The following is an 18,617-nucleotide window of genomic DNA, read 5'->3' on the forward strand; positions in this document are numbered from 1 at the left end:
AAAAGAGGTATTCTTTTTTGGTTATAATCCTCAAACCTGGTGACAGAAGACGCTCCATCTCGATCAATAAATGGCTTCTGTTTTGGGTAATCTGCATGCTTAAAGAAGCAGTAGCAACTTTCCCTTGTTCTTTGTAATCTTTGCCGTTATTTAATATAGTCTAACCTATGGACTTACTGTATCCCGGGTCTCTCACAATCATTGTATTACCAGCGCCACTTTCATATCTCTTAATGACTTCCAGCTTTTCCGCTCGCTGCAGATTGGCGACAAAAAATTTCGAGTAACGCAAAAATTCGCATAACGTCAAAAATCGTGTTAACTGATTAATCACTCGATTAAAGCTGGAAATAGTATCATTTCACTCAATCGCGCATATCGAATTCATGTTAAGCGAGGTTTTCCTGTTTATGTTTCAAAAGAAACTATTGTGTGATGAATGCATATATAAACTTCAAAAAAAATTATTTGAATTATATAAAACTTTCATGCATATATAAACGATTTGGTTTATATATTATGCATGAAACAGGTCTTTCATGCATAGGCAATTGCATTTGCTTCAAAGAATATAGTTCAATCTTAAAATTTGGCATTTATAATGATATTTTAATAGTAAAAAAGTCGCATTCTCTTCCTGCTGTTATTGCAGTTTAATTGGGGTTAACTGCAGTAAAGATATCGATCTGTTAATAAAGCAGAATACGTATGTTTATATACGAGTATATAAGAGTCAAGGTTTTAAGACTTATTTGTATGTTTTAGATACAAAATATATCGCCTGTGGGATAATCTCAGCAATATATCTATATATTCATGCACGAGAGCTATATTTTCTGGAGCTATAGAATAAATCTTCGGTTTTTCAAGGCTTGAATTCTCAGGATTATTATTATTATTTTTTTTTTTTACTCTGTAAAATCTCTAATTTATAATTTTATGACTGAAACATGCTAGTTTTTCAGTGTTGTATAGTATAATGGTAAAAAGTTGATAATTCTTTTTTGAAAATTATTTATTTAGCTAAATCTTCAAGATGCTAATATTCTTTTCGCGAAATACTGAAAGTATAATTTCAGCATAATTATAAATGACATAAATAAGAAATTTTAATTAATGCCATAAGAAATTAATAGAATTCATAATAAGATTATATTATAAAATTATAACAGGAGCACTACAGTCATCCAATACCTAATGACTTTATATTTATTATAAATTCTGATTTATTGATATAATTATCGATGTTTTTATCGACCAACGGTTTGAATCTCGAATAATAAGATTTTCTCCTAGTAATATTTATTAAATTAGAGTTAGTACAAAGATTATTACAACGTTTAACTTTTTAATGACAACGTTAATTGTCATTAAAAAGTTAATATTTTCTTTGCATATTACTCAATTTCATTTATTTCAGCGAAATAAGTCTATAAAGGACGATAGCGTTCATAGCGGTAAACCTTTAAGAAGTTTCGGATTAGATTGCCGACTTTTCCAAAAATAGTGTACCGTGACATGTTAAGTAGATAAAAAGGGTATTTAATAGAAAGAGAGATTACAGATCGACTGAATTTGACATTAAGCTTAAGACTTGATATCCTATCAACAGCAGTAATTAACACTGTCACTGTGGCGCTAACAAAATATCACGTGATGCAACTCTTACGCATTATCAGAATAGAACTATCCGATCGTTTTTTTTAATGTCAATTTAATGTCAATATTAAAATGTTACTGTTAACTTCTGTGGCTTCATGGACCTTAATCCCATGGATTATTATCCCTTCATCGCTAGGAAATAGATTTGTGTTAAAGATTAACGAGCACTGGGCTCACCTTATTCAGGTCAATGCGGAAGCGGCCTGAACCGAAAAGCAGATCAGCTTTCGGGCGCTTAGAAAACTCCTGGATGAGTTGCTTGGGATGAAAAGCCGCTTAGGTGAATAAGTAGTGTTACGGAGCAATGTGGAAATATCTGGGATATCAGCATCGAGATGCAGAAGAGCATGTCACTTGTTGATCATGGAGAAGATGACTTGGGTATTCCTGAGGAATTTGTTGGTGTCGGCTTGGCTGGGATTCATTTTGCTAAAGGCTGTTAGCATCTCCCCTAGTGAGGCATCAAGAATCAGTGCAGAGTTTTGGCTATAAGCTGCCGAAGCTTCGGGTAAAATTCGCGGAGAAACCGCAGAAGCGAAAGTTTTATTGGCTGTAACACTCCGTGCTGTGAAATCTGGCGCAGCTTTCATGGCTTGATTCTGAGTGGGCGGGGCTAACGCCGCTCTTGTCTTCTGTAGAAGAACAGAAGACAAGAGCGGCGTTAGCCCGCCCTTACAGTTGGATGTGGGCCGCCACAATTCGCGCATTTAGCAGGTGTAGATCGTGGTTTTGTGCAAGTGTGCGAGGGATGGCTGTCACCGCACTTTACACACCTGTAATCTGCTTTACAGAGCTTTTGTGCATGCCTTTCTTCGGAGTGGTTCAGTCTTGATGGCTAAGCTGCAGACTATCTTAAGGTCGTAAATTTCTCTGTGGTCTTTACTGATCTCCACTAAGACCAGAGGCATGGGGCGCTTGTCTGCGCGGTACATGCGCGAGATCTTAATTGGTTCAAGGCCTTGTGATCTGAGGTCAGTAGCTATTTCATCAGATGTAATGGTTTCTGCCAGACCTCTGATGACTACTCTTAGGTTTTGTTCACTCTTGAGTTGAGATGTGTGATATGGGACATTCAGCTCGTCCATAAGTCTGGTGATCCGGCGGTACTCCAACGCCCTTTCTGGTTGAATTCGGATTCCATCATCTGTGTTCTTAGCTGATATAAATTTGATGTTGCTGTTCTTCATTGTCTCCACGATTGATGACCATTTTTCTTTCGATCTTAGAATAACTGGAGGAATCCTTTCTTTGGGCTGTGCCCCTGAGTTCGTCGCACTTTCTTCATCAGGTAGTGCTGTTGTGTCCATTGGAGCTGTACTTTCCAAGGGCTGGGGTATTATTTCAGGATCTGCTGCGGGGGACTTTTTCTTTCTCTTCTTCCTTCTGACCTCCTGAAAGCCACTGGAGTTTGAATTAGGGATGTCTTCAGTTGTTGTTGCTGGTTCGCTGGCGTTGACATGTGAAGAGGGAGGAGGTTCAGAGGGCTGGAGGTCCTCTGTCTCCACTTCAAGAACCTGGCGTTTTCCGATTTTGTCGGGCCATTTTGTGTTGCCTAAATACCTGAAAAGAGCCAAAACGTCTTTAAAACTCAGATTGTCAAAAGGAAAATCCATGTCAAGACGAAAGCTTTAATGTGGGGGACAAGACCTGCCTTGTCCCTTCTGACCGCTACCGGAAATACTGCGTTACCGAAAACAAGTCTTACCTGCTCTGCTGAACGAGCACGCTGCTGACGCTACAGGAGAGATCAAAACTAGAGTATAATATCTATTTTCACATTAACATATCTATAATATCATTTTTTCGAGATCATAATCAACAAGCACACACTAGGCAAAAGCATAATCGTAATCATCAGAATTCACTGCTGAAGATTGCAGGAAAGACTAACTCTCAAAGAGGAGGTAATCAATATTAAAATAGAACGATGTTCTTTTAATGTCAATAATGAAATGCAAAATACAAAAAGGTGTTTCTAAATCTTATTAATTTTTGCTAAAATACTATTTAATTTAAAATGATCTATTTTTTATAAAATGTTATTTTATAAATGCCTTCATATTTTATTTCTTTATAATTATTTTTTTGCTTTTAATTTAGGAAAAAAGTAAATATCATGGAAAATATTTCGTACATTCTTCTTTTGGTGATGATTTTAAGGATATACGCTAGAGAGAATTTCACAGGGTAAGTTACTGAAACCTTAATAATTAGTTTAATATATTCAGAAAAAAATATTAAACTGAATTTAATATTGTATTCAATTTAAATTAACTACTCTGTTTTTCAGACATAAACTGATTGGGGCTTTTGCTAGTAACGATAATGAATTGAAAATACTTCAAGAGCTCAGAAAGGATAACGAAGTAAGCAGAATTTTCTATTAATCTTCTTTTGTTAAGAATAGTTTAATCTTTTTAAATTTCACGAAAAAACTATGTTCATTTTATGAGTTAAGCCGACAACGCCCATTTTTCACAAATAACTGTCTGTTTGGTCTGATAGTTCATTAGACTTGTGATTGGAGTGAATATAAGATGGAAGGTCATCTTTTAACCGAATTACATTCTTATGGATAACGTCACGCATTTATGGATGTTTCTGGTTCTATCCCAAATGTGGAAACAGTATTCTAAAGTTGGACAGATTTAGGATTTATACAGTTTTGGAACTTGTATAGGACAGAAGTAATGTTTTAAACGGGAAAAGGAATATAGGGTTGAGGAGGAGGCTATGGGTGTATTCTGCTAGGAAAGATGAAGTCAACCTAAGAAAGTAGAAAAATCTGTCTAGAGATTCAGGTATTATTAAGAGTAAAGGGAAGATGTCAATATGTTCCCTACCCTCACTGACATATAACAAAGAAATCAGTATTTAAGAAATTACTTGTAGAACTTGTAGTGTGGAATGTTTGAACACTAAGATGGAAGGTCATCTTGGTTTGTCAGATGAGTTGGCAAATAAAGAGGACGAAAGAAGTTACGGTCATTGGGGCAAAAGATTTTAGCTTAGCTTCGGTATTTTTTTCTAAAATAGAAAATCGGATGAGAGAAAGTCATCCAATGTGACACTTGAGAAAGAAGAATCTGAAGACTCGATTTCAAAGGTTAGGTTACGACCATAAGATAGTAGCTTTCTGAATAAGTTTATATAGCAGAACCGATCGCAGATGCTGGAAATGTCGTGCAATCACATAAATTTCTCTAAACCTTCTTATAGTTTTTTTTTTTTTTTCAAAAGATTGCTAGTTCGATTAGAAGTTCTACCGTGGATGATCATTAATTAATTGACGAGTCTTTATGTAATAAAGAAATTGGCTGTCGATGGACTTCTTCACTGTTTTCGAGTGAATTGAGGCGATTGGCAATAAAACAATACTTTGGTGACAGACTCTTTGGTGGAATATGTTGAATATAAGCTTAATTCCATGTTGTAGGGGCCGACGCTAAATAATAAGATTGTAAACAAGATATAAAAGGATTTTAAATCTGGAACACAGATTTGGAGGACATTTTGTCGAGGAGTACATTTTGTTGATCTTCAAAAAGACTTGTTGAGATCAGTACTATTCAGGATTTTTCTGGTGTCTTTCTAACAAAAGGCTATCAGGAATGTCATCGGTACAAGAGATGAAAGAAAAGAGTTCTCCCAGAAGCTCACCTTCCTTGAGATAATGAGATAAGAGAAAACGAAAGATAAAAGCATGACAAAACCATTCTTATTCTGTGTAATTATTATTCTGATTCTTACACCAGTGCCTTCTAAATACTTGAAGAAATTCATTAAATTGAACTTCCACAGTATCCGAAATCTCATTTCTAAGGATCACTAATGTGAATTTGGATCATGGATCGACAAGGATTTATTCACCTTTACCAATCTTTGATAGTGTAGAAGAATTAGCACTAAAATACAGACAATGGAGACAACTAAAAAAATACAGACTTAAAGACAACTAGATTGTCTCTAAGACAATAGATTTTTTTTAAAAAATGCTATTGGTAGTAGCAAATTGATAATAAATTCTCGTGTTAGCGAAAAAGTGAATCTTTTTCTTAAATATATGCAACCATCATTACGCCTCCATTATCAACAATAGAATTTTATTTAAATCAACTTGTAAGACAGATATACACCCTCCAAAAAGAAACCGAACTTTTGATAGAAAATAAAACACAGGCCAATTATAATAATTCCAATCATTTATTTCAATCAATATATTCTCCCTCAGCTTCGACACAGCGTTTTTCATGGTCAATTAATTCGTAAAATGAATTTTTTTTTATATCGGTTTTTGAGATACTCTTGAAGGTCGTGGTTACTGCCACTTGAACGTTTTGAATGGTGTCGTATTGCTTTCCTTTCATCGGCAAATGAAGTCGGGGGAAGAGAAAGAAATCACAGAGTGCTAAATCAGGTAAATACGGCGAGTGATCCAACACACAAACTTGGTTTTTGCTCAAAAACTGTCTCACAATGTTCGAACGATGAGTTGGTGCATTATCGTGCAAAAGTGACCAGCTGCCTGCATTACGATATTCATGCCGTATGCGACGAATTCTTGCTATCAATCGTTTCATCTTCGAGATAAAACTCACCATTGACCTTTTGGCCAGGCGGAACGAATTCTTTGTGGAGAATGCCCTTGGAATCGTAGAAATAAATCAGCATTGTCTTTACTTTAGACTTCTCCAAGTGACTTTTTTTCGAATGTCTCTCTTCTGGTGGTCTCCACTCAGCACTCTGGCGCTTTGTTTCGGGTTCATACTCAAAACATCGTGTTTCGTCACCAGTAACGATAGTTTCAAGGAAGTTTGAGTCCTTACGAGCGGTTTTAATGAGATCCTTGCAGTGTTCAATTATATAAATTGTTTGGTCGTCGGTCAACTTGTGGGGAACACATCGCGAATTCAATTTATGAAGGCCCAAACTCTAGGGTAAAAATGTTGTGCACAGTTGATTTTGGAATCCCGAATTCATATCTTCAATCAATCTCACGGACAATTTCGGGTTTTCTTTGATGAAATCACACTTATTGGATGTTAACTTCGCTCAGTTCAGTTTTTGGACGGCCCGGTTTTTCGTCGTCCTCGAGCGTGTCAACCAGTTTGAAATCGCTTAAGCCACTCGTAAATTTGAGTACGGGATAAGCATTCATCACCGTATGCTTTTTGAATCATTTAATGCGTTTCGATAAAACGTTTACCAAGTTTAATACAAAAGTCAATCGCAGCTCTCTCTTTGAAACTCATTTTCCAACCGTTCGTCAAAACGCAGTCACTCTTGGCACTATTACTTGGCTTCTAATGAAATGAATGTTATAAACAGTTGACACAACACTAATGAAGGTTGCCGCTTTCGACAACAAAAACATACAACAGGTGGCACCACTAGTTTCTTCTATTTCGGAAAAGTTCGGTTTCTTTTTGGACAGAGGGTATAAATAAACGTATAAAAACTAAAATAGTTTTAATCTAAGGTAATTACTTATTTTATTTTAAATTTTATACATAAAAACTTGCTGATTGTAAAAGATACCATTCATATATACATAATCACAATGTAGAAAAGACAGTTATTATTTTATATGTTATGTTATCAAATAAATGATGACCATCTTTTGATTCCTATCTCGAGTAGCAACAATGATTGCCTATTTCCTCTTTCTGTTATCGTATGACAGGTAGAAAATTTCTTTCATAACAAATTAATTATAGAAAATTTTAAAAAATAAAGATTACTTATTATTATATTGAATTATTTAAATCAGTAAAAACTCAAAAATGTTTTTTAATGCCTATTCCATTTAATGCGAATTAAGTTATGGGTTCAATAATTTAAATTAAAACGATTTAAATATGGACAGTTAATTATGCAATATAAATACACTGCCCTTGTAGGTTTCGGGCACTAAAAGAAGTTATAAAATGGTGAACTTTTTTAAAATTTCATTTTAACCTACATTGCGGTTTTTCGGTATTTCGTTGACAGGTTGACTTCTGGAACGAACCGCATGCTTTATTCGAAAAGGTAAGCTTGCTGTTAAACCCGAAGATTTCTAAAAGGGTAGAGGAACAATTGAAGCTTAAAGGAATCTATTATTCAGTGAACACAGAAAACCTTCAAGAGTAAGCAATTTCATTCATTCCTATATAGTCAATACTAAAACAGATAATTAGATTTAACTTTTATACCAAGTTTTCTTAAAAGGAGTGTATTTTTTTTAATGCGCTTCTTCTTCTTCTTCTTTTTCTTCTTGGAGTGCCATCTCCTATCGGAGGTAGATGACCACCTTGGCAAATTTTGAGTAATCTTCAGCCATTCTGAATAGTCTTTCAAGGTTCATATCAGTCCACTGGGTAATGTCTGCCAGCCATGTTTTTCTTCGTTTTCTTTGTCCTTTTCTTCCATTTATCTTCCTTTAATAATCAATTGAAGTATCTTATATTTTTCATTACGAAGTAGGTGACTAAGATATTCAGTTTTTCTTCCTTTTATGGTATCTAAAAGTTCACGTGATTTTCTCATTTGTTCCAAGTACTTCTTGATTGGAAATTTTGCTGTCCATGGGATTTTTAACATTCATCTGTATAACCACATCTCAAGGGCTTCAAGTGTTTTTTTCATGTTGTCTTCAAGGTCCAAGTTTCTGTACCGTACAGCAATACAGACCATATATAGCATTTTACCTTTGAATTTAAACTGCGGTTACACAGTGTTGATTTCATCAGCAGAAAAGTTTTTCCTTGTCATTTCAATTCTAACTTTTATTTCCATTTCTGGGTTGCATTCTTCATTTAACCAGCATCCGAGATATTTCAATTGTATCACTTTTTCTATTTGTTTCCCGTTTAAAAAAGTGCTGAATTAAGAATTGGTTTCTTGCTTGTGACCATGAATTTAGTTTTGGTGATATTTATTCTTAATCCCATTTTTTCACTCTCTTCTTTCACTAGTTTCAGAAGATTTTGTAGATCCTGAATATTGTCAGTCAAGAGAGCTGTGTCATCAACATATCGGATGTTATTGATGATTTCATCATTTACATTAATTCCTTCCTCTTCCTTTTAAGATTTTTTGAAATATGGCTTCTGAGTATATGTTAAAAGGAGAAGCGACAACACTCATCCTTGCCTTACTCCTCGTTTGATGTTAATGGAGCTGTAATAATGTCCTCAACTTGAACAGATGCCTTTTGGTTCCAAAATAAGTTTTCGATAATCCTGATGTCTTTACCATCTAATCCAATTCTTTTTAATAATTCAATTGTTTTAGTGTGTTTGACTTTGTTAAATTCTTTCTCGAAGTTGGTAAAGTGAATACTTCCTTGTTTTGGTCAGTACATTTTTGGAATAAGATTTGAGAACAGAAAAGAGCATTCTCTCTCTCTCTCTCTCTCTCTCTCTCTCTTCCAAAACCACTTCTAAAGTCGAATTGCGTATCACTGATGGTAGCCTCACATTTTCTGTATATTCTCTTTTTAATTATTTTCAGGAACATTTTGAGAACGTTACGCTGATCATTCTATAGTCATTACAAGTTTTGGCCTTTGCTTTTCAGGTAGCATGATGAAGGTCGACTGTAACCAGTGTTTAGGAATTATGCTTGTATCGTAGATCTTATTAAATAGCTTTATTTAAAAACTAATGTTATCACCTTCTAATAACGTTACTACTTTTTGCTGATATTCTATCAGGGCCTAAAGCTTTATCATTGTTAGCTGCGTTCAGCGCATATTCTATCTCTGATCTTAGAATACATGGACCTTCCATCTGTTCATGAGTATTTTCTGGATTTTGTCTGATCAGTAAAGAGTGTTTCTACATATTTCATTCATTCTTGTATTTTATTATCCTTTTCGGATATTATTTCTCTCTTTTTGTAGCGAAGGATACAGTTGTTTTTTTCTTAAATATACACGAAGTCTCTTTCAGCTTTTTGAGTAGATTAAAATTGTCATGCTTTCCTGTAGAAATTCTGTGTCTTTACATTTTCATTCATCCAGATTTCTTTTGCCTCTTTGATCTTCTCTTTAATAATTTTCTGAACCTCTTTATATTTTGTTGGAAGTTTTTTAAACTCTTTATATTTTGTTGGAAGTTTTTTAAACTCTTTATATTTTGTTAGACTATGATTTTTATATGATCTGCGTTGATTCATGAGAGAAAGAATTTCATCGGTGATCCAATCTTTCTTTTTTACTGCTCTATCAGGACCCAAAGTATTGACACATTTCTCTATGAAGACAGATTTTAATTTGTCCCATGATTCATCAGCCCTCATGACGTCATCGTTCTTGATAAGTGCTATCTCTTGATTCAGATCTTGACTTAAATTTGTTTCTTATCTCTTGAGTTTTTTAACTTTCCTGGATCAAATCTTTTTTTTTGTTGATATTTCTTAAGTATAGTTTTCAGTCTAAGTTTTAACTCTGTAGATTATGATCAGAAGACCCGCACTAGGATAGGTTATGTGCTCATTATGGAACTTCGAAATCGTTGATTAATTAGCAAGTAATCAATTTGGTTTTTGACTATAATTGCATTACTTCTCAGCTCAACTAATTATTTAGTCCGTTCACTGTAGTACTTCCCTGATATTAATCTTTTCTGTATTTTTAGATGGATTGATCGAGAAAACACAGAGAATCCCCAAATCACTCAAGCTCTTACAGAAAGATTTCCGTTTTCCTTTGACAGTTATCATAGCTATGATGAAGTAAGATATTTATAGCCTGAATTTTGTTTGGTAAGCATTTTGATACGCCTATCAAAAAGTTATTAGACTGATTTCTCCATCTTCCCTCCATATCTGTTGAACATTATGTAACACTTTAGACAATTTACATGACCATTTGGTCATGCATGAAAATTTTCATTTAATCTTTTTTTTTTCGTTTGCATTAAACTTCGGTCACTGACTGAGTGGTACAGAATAAGGTCTACAAAATTGTTTCCAGTTTGTCTTTGAGAATTGGAAAATTGTCAGATTATTATTGCAAAATAATCTGTATTATCAAAAAAAAATCAGACTACTTTCTTTGATAGGGCTTAATAGATCACAAGATATGAGAATAATATCTTGAGTTTCATGATTCCTAGATTAATATACACTCATGAGCCAAAACATTATGACCAACCAGCCTGTTTCCAGCCATTCAGACTGCACAGTTAGCCAGGAATAGGTGTCGGTGTCCTGGTATGGGGATTGTTATCATGGACATCACCAGGTCCTATCATCTCTCAATGAACAAAACTTGATAGCTAATTCTTACCAGGGGATTGTTTTTAACCGGGTATTGTCCTACATGGTAACAGTGTAGTCAGATGGATCAGGACAAGTCCAGCAAGACAACGCCTGCATCATAAGTCTTGTGCATAAGCATAGTTTGAAGAGCATATCGAACGTTTGTGGGATCGTGTGGAAGTCAGCAACAGCCGGTCGACACCTCACTCTGCCAGAATACTGGAACTTAAAATAGTCTTCTGCCGAAGGAGGCCCAACATACTACTAATTGGGTGCTTATAATATTTTGGCTCATCAGTGAAGAGCGTGTATTCATTTGTATATGTTCGTGCTTAGATATTGTTGATATTGTTGTTAATAGTTACTCATTTGTCACGCATCAAGTTGCTCTTACAATTATGAATAAAGATCACAATTTTGTGAGACTTTGATCTCTGTTTGAAGATGAGGGTGCTTGATATCTCGTAAATGTATGAATTTGAATTGTGCAAACTCTCTATCGAGGTGTGATATTAAAATGAATGAGACAATCATTCATGCTTGTAATCAAGAATGTCATGAGTTATAATCTGGATGTACAGTGCAAGATTAGGACTGGACATTGTTAGCCTTCCTGATAGCATTTAAGATATTATTTCGCTAACACCATTTGCTGTCCTAATAGTTAAGAAAATGTCCAGTTTGATGAAGTTTACTTTCGGGGAAAAAAGTCCCATATCTTCTTTTTGCGAAGTATGAAACATTTCTCTTGTCTTTCCCTCACACTAACTCGTTTTGATGGAAAATTTCGCCATCACTTTAAACAAAAGAATGGCGATTGTGTCTGGTATATGAAGGACGAGTTCCCCATAGTGATGCAAAATTGATAGAAGGCATTTTTAATGGCCAACAAATTTGTATACACTTACAGTCAGACTATAAGTAACACCACTTTTTAGGATCTGTTTAAATAACAGCAGATCTCGTAAAAGACATATTACACGTATGTGAAGCCGTGGGGTTTCACACATCAAAGCCTCTCTTTCTGCATTCACTGGATTTCTTTCCTCCTAACTTGGGTGCTATCAATGGTGAACATGGAGAATGTTTCTACCAGGCGATTAGTCGTATGAAATACAATTAGTACATTAATAAATCATTTTTATTCCTGAAAAAGTGGACGTGATTGTCAGTAAAAATAATGACTTTTAATCCAAGCTTCTTTTTCATTTTAATATAAAGACTATTCTTCCACCATTTTAGATCATGACGTACCTTTCCAGTGTTAGTTCGAAGTATGGTAACCTAGCAACGCTCGCCACGATTGGAACCACAGCTGAAGGAAACGCAATTCGAGGTGTGAAAGTAAGTGGAACAGTTTTTAATACTTATTAGAATACGAAAACGTCACACCCCGACTGAAATAAAATATATTGTGCAGATGATTTACTAAACATGAAACTAATAATCTTGTCTGTTATATAACCCTCAAAATTATCATTAAACAAACAGATTACATTCATGAGATAATATTTTATAATTACATTTTGTAATAATTATTCCAACAATTGAATTTTTATACTCCTTTCCCCATAATATCTGCAATCTTAATATTTGCAATATGTTTGTAGATTGGTCCCGCTGCTGATAAGCCGGTGATTTTCATCGATGCTGGAATTCATAGTCGCGAGTGGGTAGCCCCTGCTACAGCAATCTACATTATCGATCAACTGTTGTCTGGTTACAAAAATAATACTGAGATTAAGGACTTAGTAGACACTTTTGAGTGGCAGATATTTCCCGTAATTAACCCTGATGGTTATAAGTATACATGGACGAATGTAAGTAGTTTTTCGGCATAATTTATAAACGCATGTAAAAATTCTCAATTAAAATTCATAATTCTAAAAGCTCGAATATAAATATGTCCAGATGTACTTTCATGCACTAAATGTAGTGAATAAAATTAACACAATGACGATTTCTTTTTTATTTACAAAGTGATGTGTAATAATGTAATCATCATGATGAAATTTAGTTTTTTTTTATATCGACTTTATGTTGTGTTATTTTATTACTTCTATATATTTACTTATTTCTTATATAAACTTCATGGAAATATAAATTGGTATAAAAATCTAAGAAAAAAAATTTAAGTTTAAAATTTAAGCCAATGAAGTTCTAGCTGAGGCTATTGCTGTTACCCTCCTGCCATGATCAGAGCTTTATATAGCTTAACAACACCCTATCCTTACACTGTTCCTCTACAGATAGCGGGGAATATGAAAAGCATTCTTGCTTGCCCATCTAGCCAATCCTTTTAAGGAATTAATTATTTAACGTAATGTAATATCAATGCTTTAAGTCTTTTAATTCTAATTGTTCTTTGAACAAAATTATAACCTTGGACAAAAAACAAAAAGCAAAGGAATGTGTTGTGTGCTTTTTGTTTTAAATTTTCTTCCAGTTTCACTTACACGTTATATTTACATTGATTACTCATTGAAACAGAATCGAATGTGGAGGAAAAACACTGTAGCATCTTCTAAGAACAGCTGGTGTAAAGGGGTTGATCCAAACAGAAATTTCGACATTCACTTTGGAGGTAATATTTAAAATAAATTATTATTATTATTGATTTCAATATTGGTTACAGAGTCTTTCTTGTTATATTGAAACAAAATATAATGCTAAATTAAGGGGATAAAATCCCTTATTATTTTACAGCCAGTATGCGAAACTCTAAGATCGAAAACTACGATCTACGAGTAGTTCGTAGATCGTGGTTTTCGATCTTAGAGTTTCGCATACTGGCTGTAAAATAATAAAGGATTTTTATCCCCTTAATTTAACTAACTTCGCCAGAAAATATAGCCGTTTGGCTTTTCATCTTAAAATACAATGCTTTTTTGCCACGATAATGTCCTATTAATGTATGGATTCATTTCAAGTATTTTCATTTATGGTGAGGATTTAGTTTTAATTAAATAATTACCATCTTTATTTTTATTGACAATTTACGATCGATTCATGAAAGGAAAACTCTTATCCGAGATAAATAGCAGTGGATATTCGTGTTTCGAATGAGTTAGTATGAATACTGGAAAAAACATGGTTTGCATAGTGGAGACGAAAGTGATTTTTTTTACTCGCCGAAAAGAACCTCATATTACGTATGAATAAAAAATCGATCCATTGAATGAGAATGAATATTGAACATTATTCCTTTGTGCAGGATGAACAAATACAACAATAACAACAGAAAAAAAAAGCAAAACGAATGAACAGTCCGAAATAAGTACATTGCAGTTTATTATACATTATTAGTGCGATGAAGTACATTATTTCATCTAAGGCTTAATTGTTAGTTAACAATCTATTGCAATTAATAAGAAATGAAGTACATTGAAAACCAAAACTTATAAAAGTTTTTTGTTTAATATTTTATAATGATCTCTATACTAAAGTCAATCACTACTGAGTCAAATTAGTTTTAAAATAATAAACTTTTGAATAGAATTATTTAAAAAAAAAAAATTATTATTTATTTCTAGTGAATGTGTATACACCAAACCATCGGTAAACACCCCAACACAAATCCGATTAGATTTTGATTATTGGAATATATTAGGAGGAGAGTGGGATTACTTTAAAACTGCACATATCGGCCACTGAATTAAAAAATTTTATTTAATACCGTGTTCAACTTCTTAGCCCGAATTTCAGCACATATGCAGTTTGGCATACATTTCACAAGGTGCTGGATTGCATCTATGTCAACAACAACCTATCAGGCGTTCACCAGACAGTCCTTTAACTGGCTCAGATTTGACGTAAGAGGACTTTCCACTGATCTGTTTTTCTAACACGTCGAATACATTCTCAATGATGTTCAGATACGGACCCTGCGGTGTCCAGGAAAGATGGTAGAAATCGCTGATGCTCGCTGAACCACTGCTCAACAGTTCCTGAGCGATGGACAGAAGCATTGCCGTCCATAAAACAACTGTCACGTGCTGAAAAAAACTCAACTTTGCAGGATGGACTTGATTGGAAACAATGTTCGAATATTCCTTGGAGGACACCCGACCTTCCAGCAACATCAGAGGATCCGTTCCATACCAACAGAACATACCACCACCTCCAGAATTTTGAAGTGTATTTAGGAGGCAAACTGGGTTCATTACTTCATGAGGCTCTCATCAAACCCTCTGCCTACCTTCGGTACAGAACATATATATACTGTAACTCGACAGACCACATGGCTTTTTTCCAGTCTTCCAGTGTCCAGTCACGGTGTTCCTGACATCCATGTAGACGAACTTTCCGGTTTTTTTCGTAGAAACCAGTGGTTTCCGTATAGGCATGCGAATGACATACCATCCTCTTCAATTCCCTGCACATAGTTCGGTGAGATATGGTTCGGGAACAGCCTTCACTGAATGCTTCAGTCAAATTGCTGCACACAGGAAATTCTGTTTGTCCGTACAAGCCTTCTCAGATGACGGCGGTCTCGTTCCTGACAGACTGTCTTAGGATCAGAGTTACAGCTCTTAGAGAAGCAATTTGGGTTATTTTTCCAATGATTAAACAACCGGGATATCTCACCTTTTGACAAACCAGCTCAGCTCTGCTGTTTTCAAAATCGTGGCTCCAGCCAGAAGTGCATCCACAGTAAGTCCTTTATGTAACTACGAAAGATCCTTTGTTTTTCTCATTTGTGTTCAACACTATTGTTTATTGACCGGCAACATTCTTAAATAGTTGCCTAAAGAAGTGGTGCCACACATGAACAAGTATTTTGCATATACACTGCGTAAGTGACGCTTATGTATATCTGCATAAAGATTTCTAATTCAGTAGCCGGTATGTGTGTGTGTACCGTAAATCTCGAACGTAAGAATATTTAATTACATTTTCATAATTCGATCATATCATCGGAGTTCTCCTCCATGGATTGGTTTACATGAATTCGAATTTTTAAAAAATTAATTAATTAATTAAAAAAAGTTGTCATATTGCAGAGGGTTCTTGTTATCTATATTTAAGTTTTTAAATTTAAACTTTCTTAAATTATGTATTTTATTTTTTTATTTACTTTTTGTTTATTTAATCGTTTCCTTAACATAGGAGCAGGGACCAGTCCAGATCCGTGCTCGGATATCTACAGAGGTGCAAACGCATTTTCAGAAGCCGAAAGCAGAGCCGTTCGGGATGGTGTACTCCAAGTAAAAAGCAGATTGAAAGCTTACCTTAGCTTCCATTCATTTTCTCAGCTATGGATGTGTCCATTTGGACACAGTTACACTGTTCCTCAAGACTATAATGATATGGCAAGTACGATTTTTGATATCACGTGATATTTATTGAAAGCACTACTAGTTCTTAAATCTAGTCTGTCTCATTGTTATTGAAATATTTTCCTTGCGCATTCCGGCAATGTTATCAATATGTATAGACCAAAGATCTCTAAAGAAATTTAGTCGTCATTTTTATGATTAGTTAAATGGCATCTGTTACAGCCGCCTCGATCTACAGGTATTCGTATGGGCGCTTCTCTATTTGCTTTCCTCCAGCAACACACATTTAAGCCTTCAAACTTACCGAACTAATTTTTTATTCTCGTCTTACAATCCATCGAACTGATTTATTTTCCAGAAATACACGCTAATAACTTTTTATTTTTATCTAACGCTTGTCTTTCATGCTACATTGCTGTACTATAAGTTCTTGAGCCATTATATTGGCAGAATTACCATAACAATTTTAGTTAAAATGGACTTTTTTGTAAAGTTATATTTCTCAAATAAATGGTTAATACCCACACTAAATAATACTTGACAATAAACAATGTTGGGATTTAATTTAAACATTGATATACTATTTTTCTATTTATATAATAATATATTAATTACATTTCAGATGAGAGCACTGCAGGTTGTTGCTAATGCCATAAGATCAGTTCATTGGGAAGATTATCGGATTGGAACAATTGCGCATGTCATATGTAAGTAGTATGAATATATATATATATATATATATATTAAAGATACCGATCAATTTTATAAACTTGGTTTTAATCCTTTTTCCCAAGTAAGCAAACAGACAGGTAAGTCAAGTTTGCGCCGGTTTTGACCATTGTATAGGTGAAGAGGGCGCTAAAAATAAGACGATCCCGAAAGATCGCCCAACTCAGCGTTGTTCCACTCAGTGACAGGCTCACCCTACCACCAGGCTGAGCCGCAATCTCAGCGGTGGCCCCACTCAGACAGACAAAAACCTATTCCAAAGCAGAGCCTCTCGGAGCCAGACCCAGACGGGTTTCGACCTATATTCAGGTCTCATCAGCGAGAGCCAGATCCTGAGATGCCAAGGTTGAAGTAATGCAGAAGTTATAAATTTTACCTATACAAGTTACTACAATGTGCTTTGACCTTATTAAATAAAAATCTCAGGATGAGAGAAAGATGTAGAAACTTTTTTACCTTGGGCATACTATACGTTAGAGATACTAAGCAATTTTATAAACTTGGTTTTAATCCTTTTTTTCCCAAGTAAGCAAAGAGACAGGTAAGTCAAGTTTGCTAACTAAAAGAAAGGTCTTGTCAGAGTTACCTCTGACAAGATCTTTGTATTAGTTAGTAATTAAATCGTAATTACAATGAATTTTAAAAGTTAAAGACTTTTAAGAACTTTTCCTATCCAGAATTAAAAGGAAATTTTCGAAATTTCAAAGAGAAAAAAATTAAAGGTAAATTAAATGTGTATTTACTAACAGATCCTACAGTATCTTGCATTGAAGATATAACTATAGAAGAAAAAATTAAAAAAAAGAAAAAGAAAAATAACAAAAAATGAAATAAGAATTTGTGCATTATTTAAATATTTTAATAAAAAACGTGATTATTAAAAGATACCATTTATTTACTGATTAAAAGGAAGTTTAAATAATAATCTATACGAACATGAAATTTAATTAGTGGCCAGGTTAAGAATAGTCCCACTGTAGCCCATGCTATGTCGCACGAGGCAACTGAAATGGGTACCTAGGGAGGGTATTGGATGACAATGCTGTAGCCAATGAAGTTTTAACTGATGTTCGGCTATTGCTGTTATCCTCCTGCCATGATCAGAGTTTATAGCCCTATATTAATGCAACATCCATAAAATTTCTTCTACAGATAACGGGGAATATGAAAAGTTCACCCATCTAGCAAAAAAAAAAAAGAAAAAAAAAGAAATTTGAGAATGAACATTCAAATTTAAACTGAAATTTGAAAAGCAAAGAGGATTCCTATCAAATTATTTTTTAAACGTCTTCATTTAAACCGTACAATTAAATATCACCCATTATTTATTTTTGTTTCTTCTGTTTTTTTCTTGAATGCCACAAATGCAACAGATATCTTTCCGTATACAATATATATATATACAGTAATCCCTCGATTAATGCGCCCGCGATTAGCGCGTTTTCGATTAGTGCGTCAATTTATTTCGATACCCAAATTCGATTAGTGCGCCTCTAAAATTCGATTAATGCGCCTATATACATCTTAAAAATAAATGTCACAGATTTTAAAAATTTTCTATCTATATATATTTATGGCTAACTATTTAAAAAAATCACTCACCAGAATGAAATAATTTAGTTACTGATTTAAAATATTTTACAAAGTTATTTTTAATGGCATATCACACTACTTCAATGTAAGCCATGCATACTATGTTCC

General features: G+C 34.2%; 1 protein-coding gene across 1 annotated transcript in view; it reads left to right on the plus strand.

Moving 5' to 3' along the window:
* LOC150103307 (carboxypeptidase B-like) overlaps nucleotides 1–18,617 on the plus strand; it is a 53,373-nt gene that overhangs the window by 32,933 nt on the left and 1,823 nt on the right. Inside the window, exons 2-8 of the mRNA XM_090398440.1 lie at nucleotides 3,763–3,849; nucleotides 3,953–4,028; nucleotides 12,151–12,252; nucleotides 12,519–12,728; nucleotides 13,399–13,492; nucleotides 16,018–16,220; nucleotides 16,810–16,894. Coding sequence (XP_090254566.1) covers nucleotides 3,763–3,849; nucleotides 3,953–4,028; nucleotides 12,151–12,252; nucleotides 12,519–12,728; nucleotides 13,399–13,492; nucleotides 16,018–16,220; nucleotides 16,810–16,894 — 857 coding nt within the window. The remainder of the gene's footprint in view (nucleotides 1–3,762; nucleotides 3,850–3,952; nucleotides 4,029–12,150; nucleotides 12,253–12,518; nucleotides 12,729–13,398; nucleotides 13,493–16,017; nucleotides 16,221–16,809; nucleotides 16,895–18,617) is intronic.

The sequence above is a fragment of the Typopeltis vanoorti genome, chromosome 9 (assembly GCF_054136105.1).
Source record: "Typopeltis vanoorti isolate ZY-2024b chromosome 9, IOZ_Tvanoo_1.0, whole genome shotgun sequence".
Classification (NCBI taxonomy): Eukaryota; Metazoa; Arthropoda; class Arachnida; order Uropygi; family Thelyphonidae; genus Typopeltis; species Typopeltis vanoorti.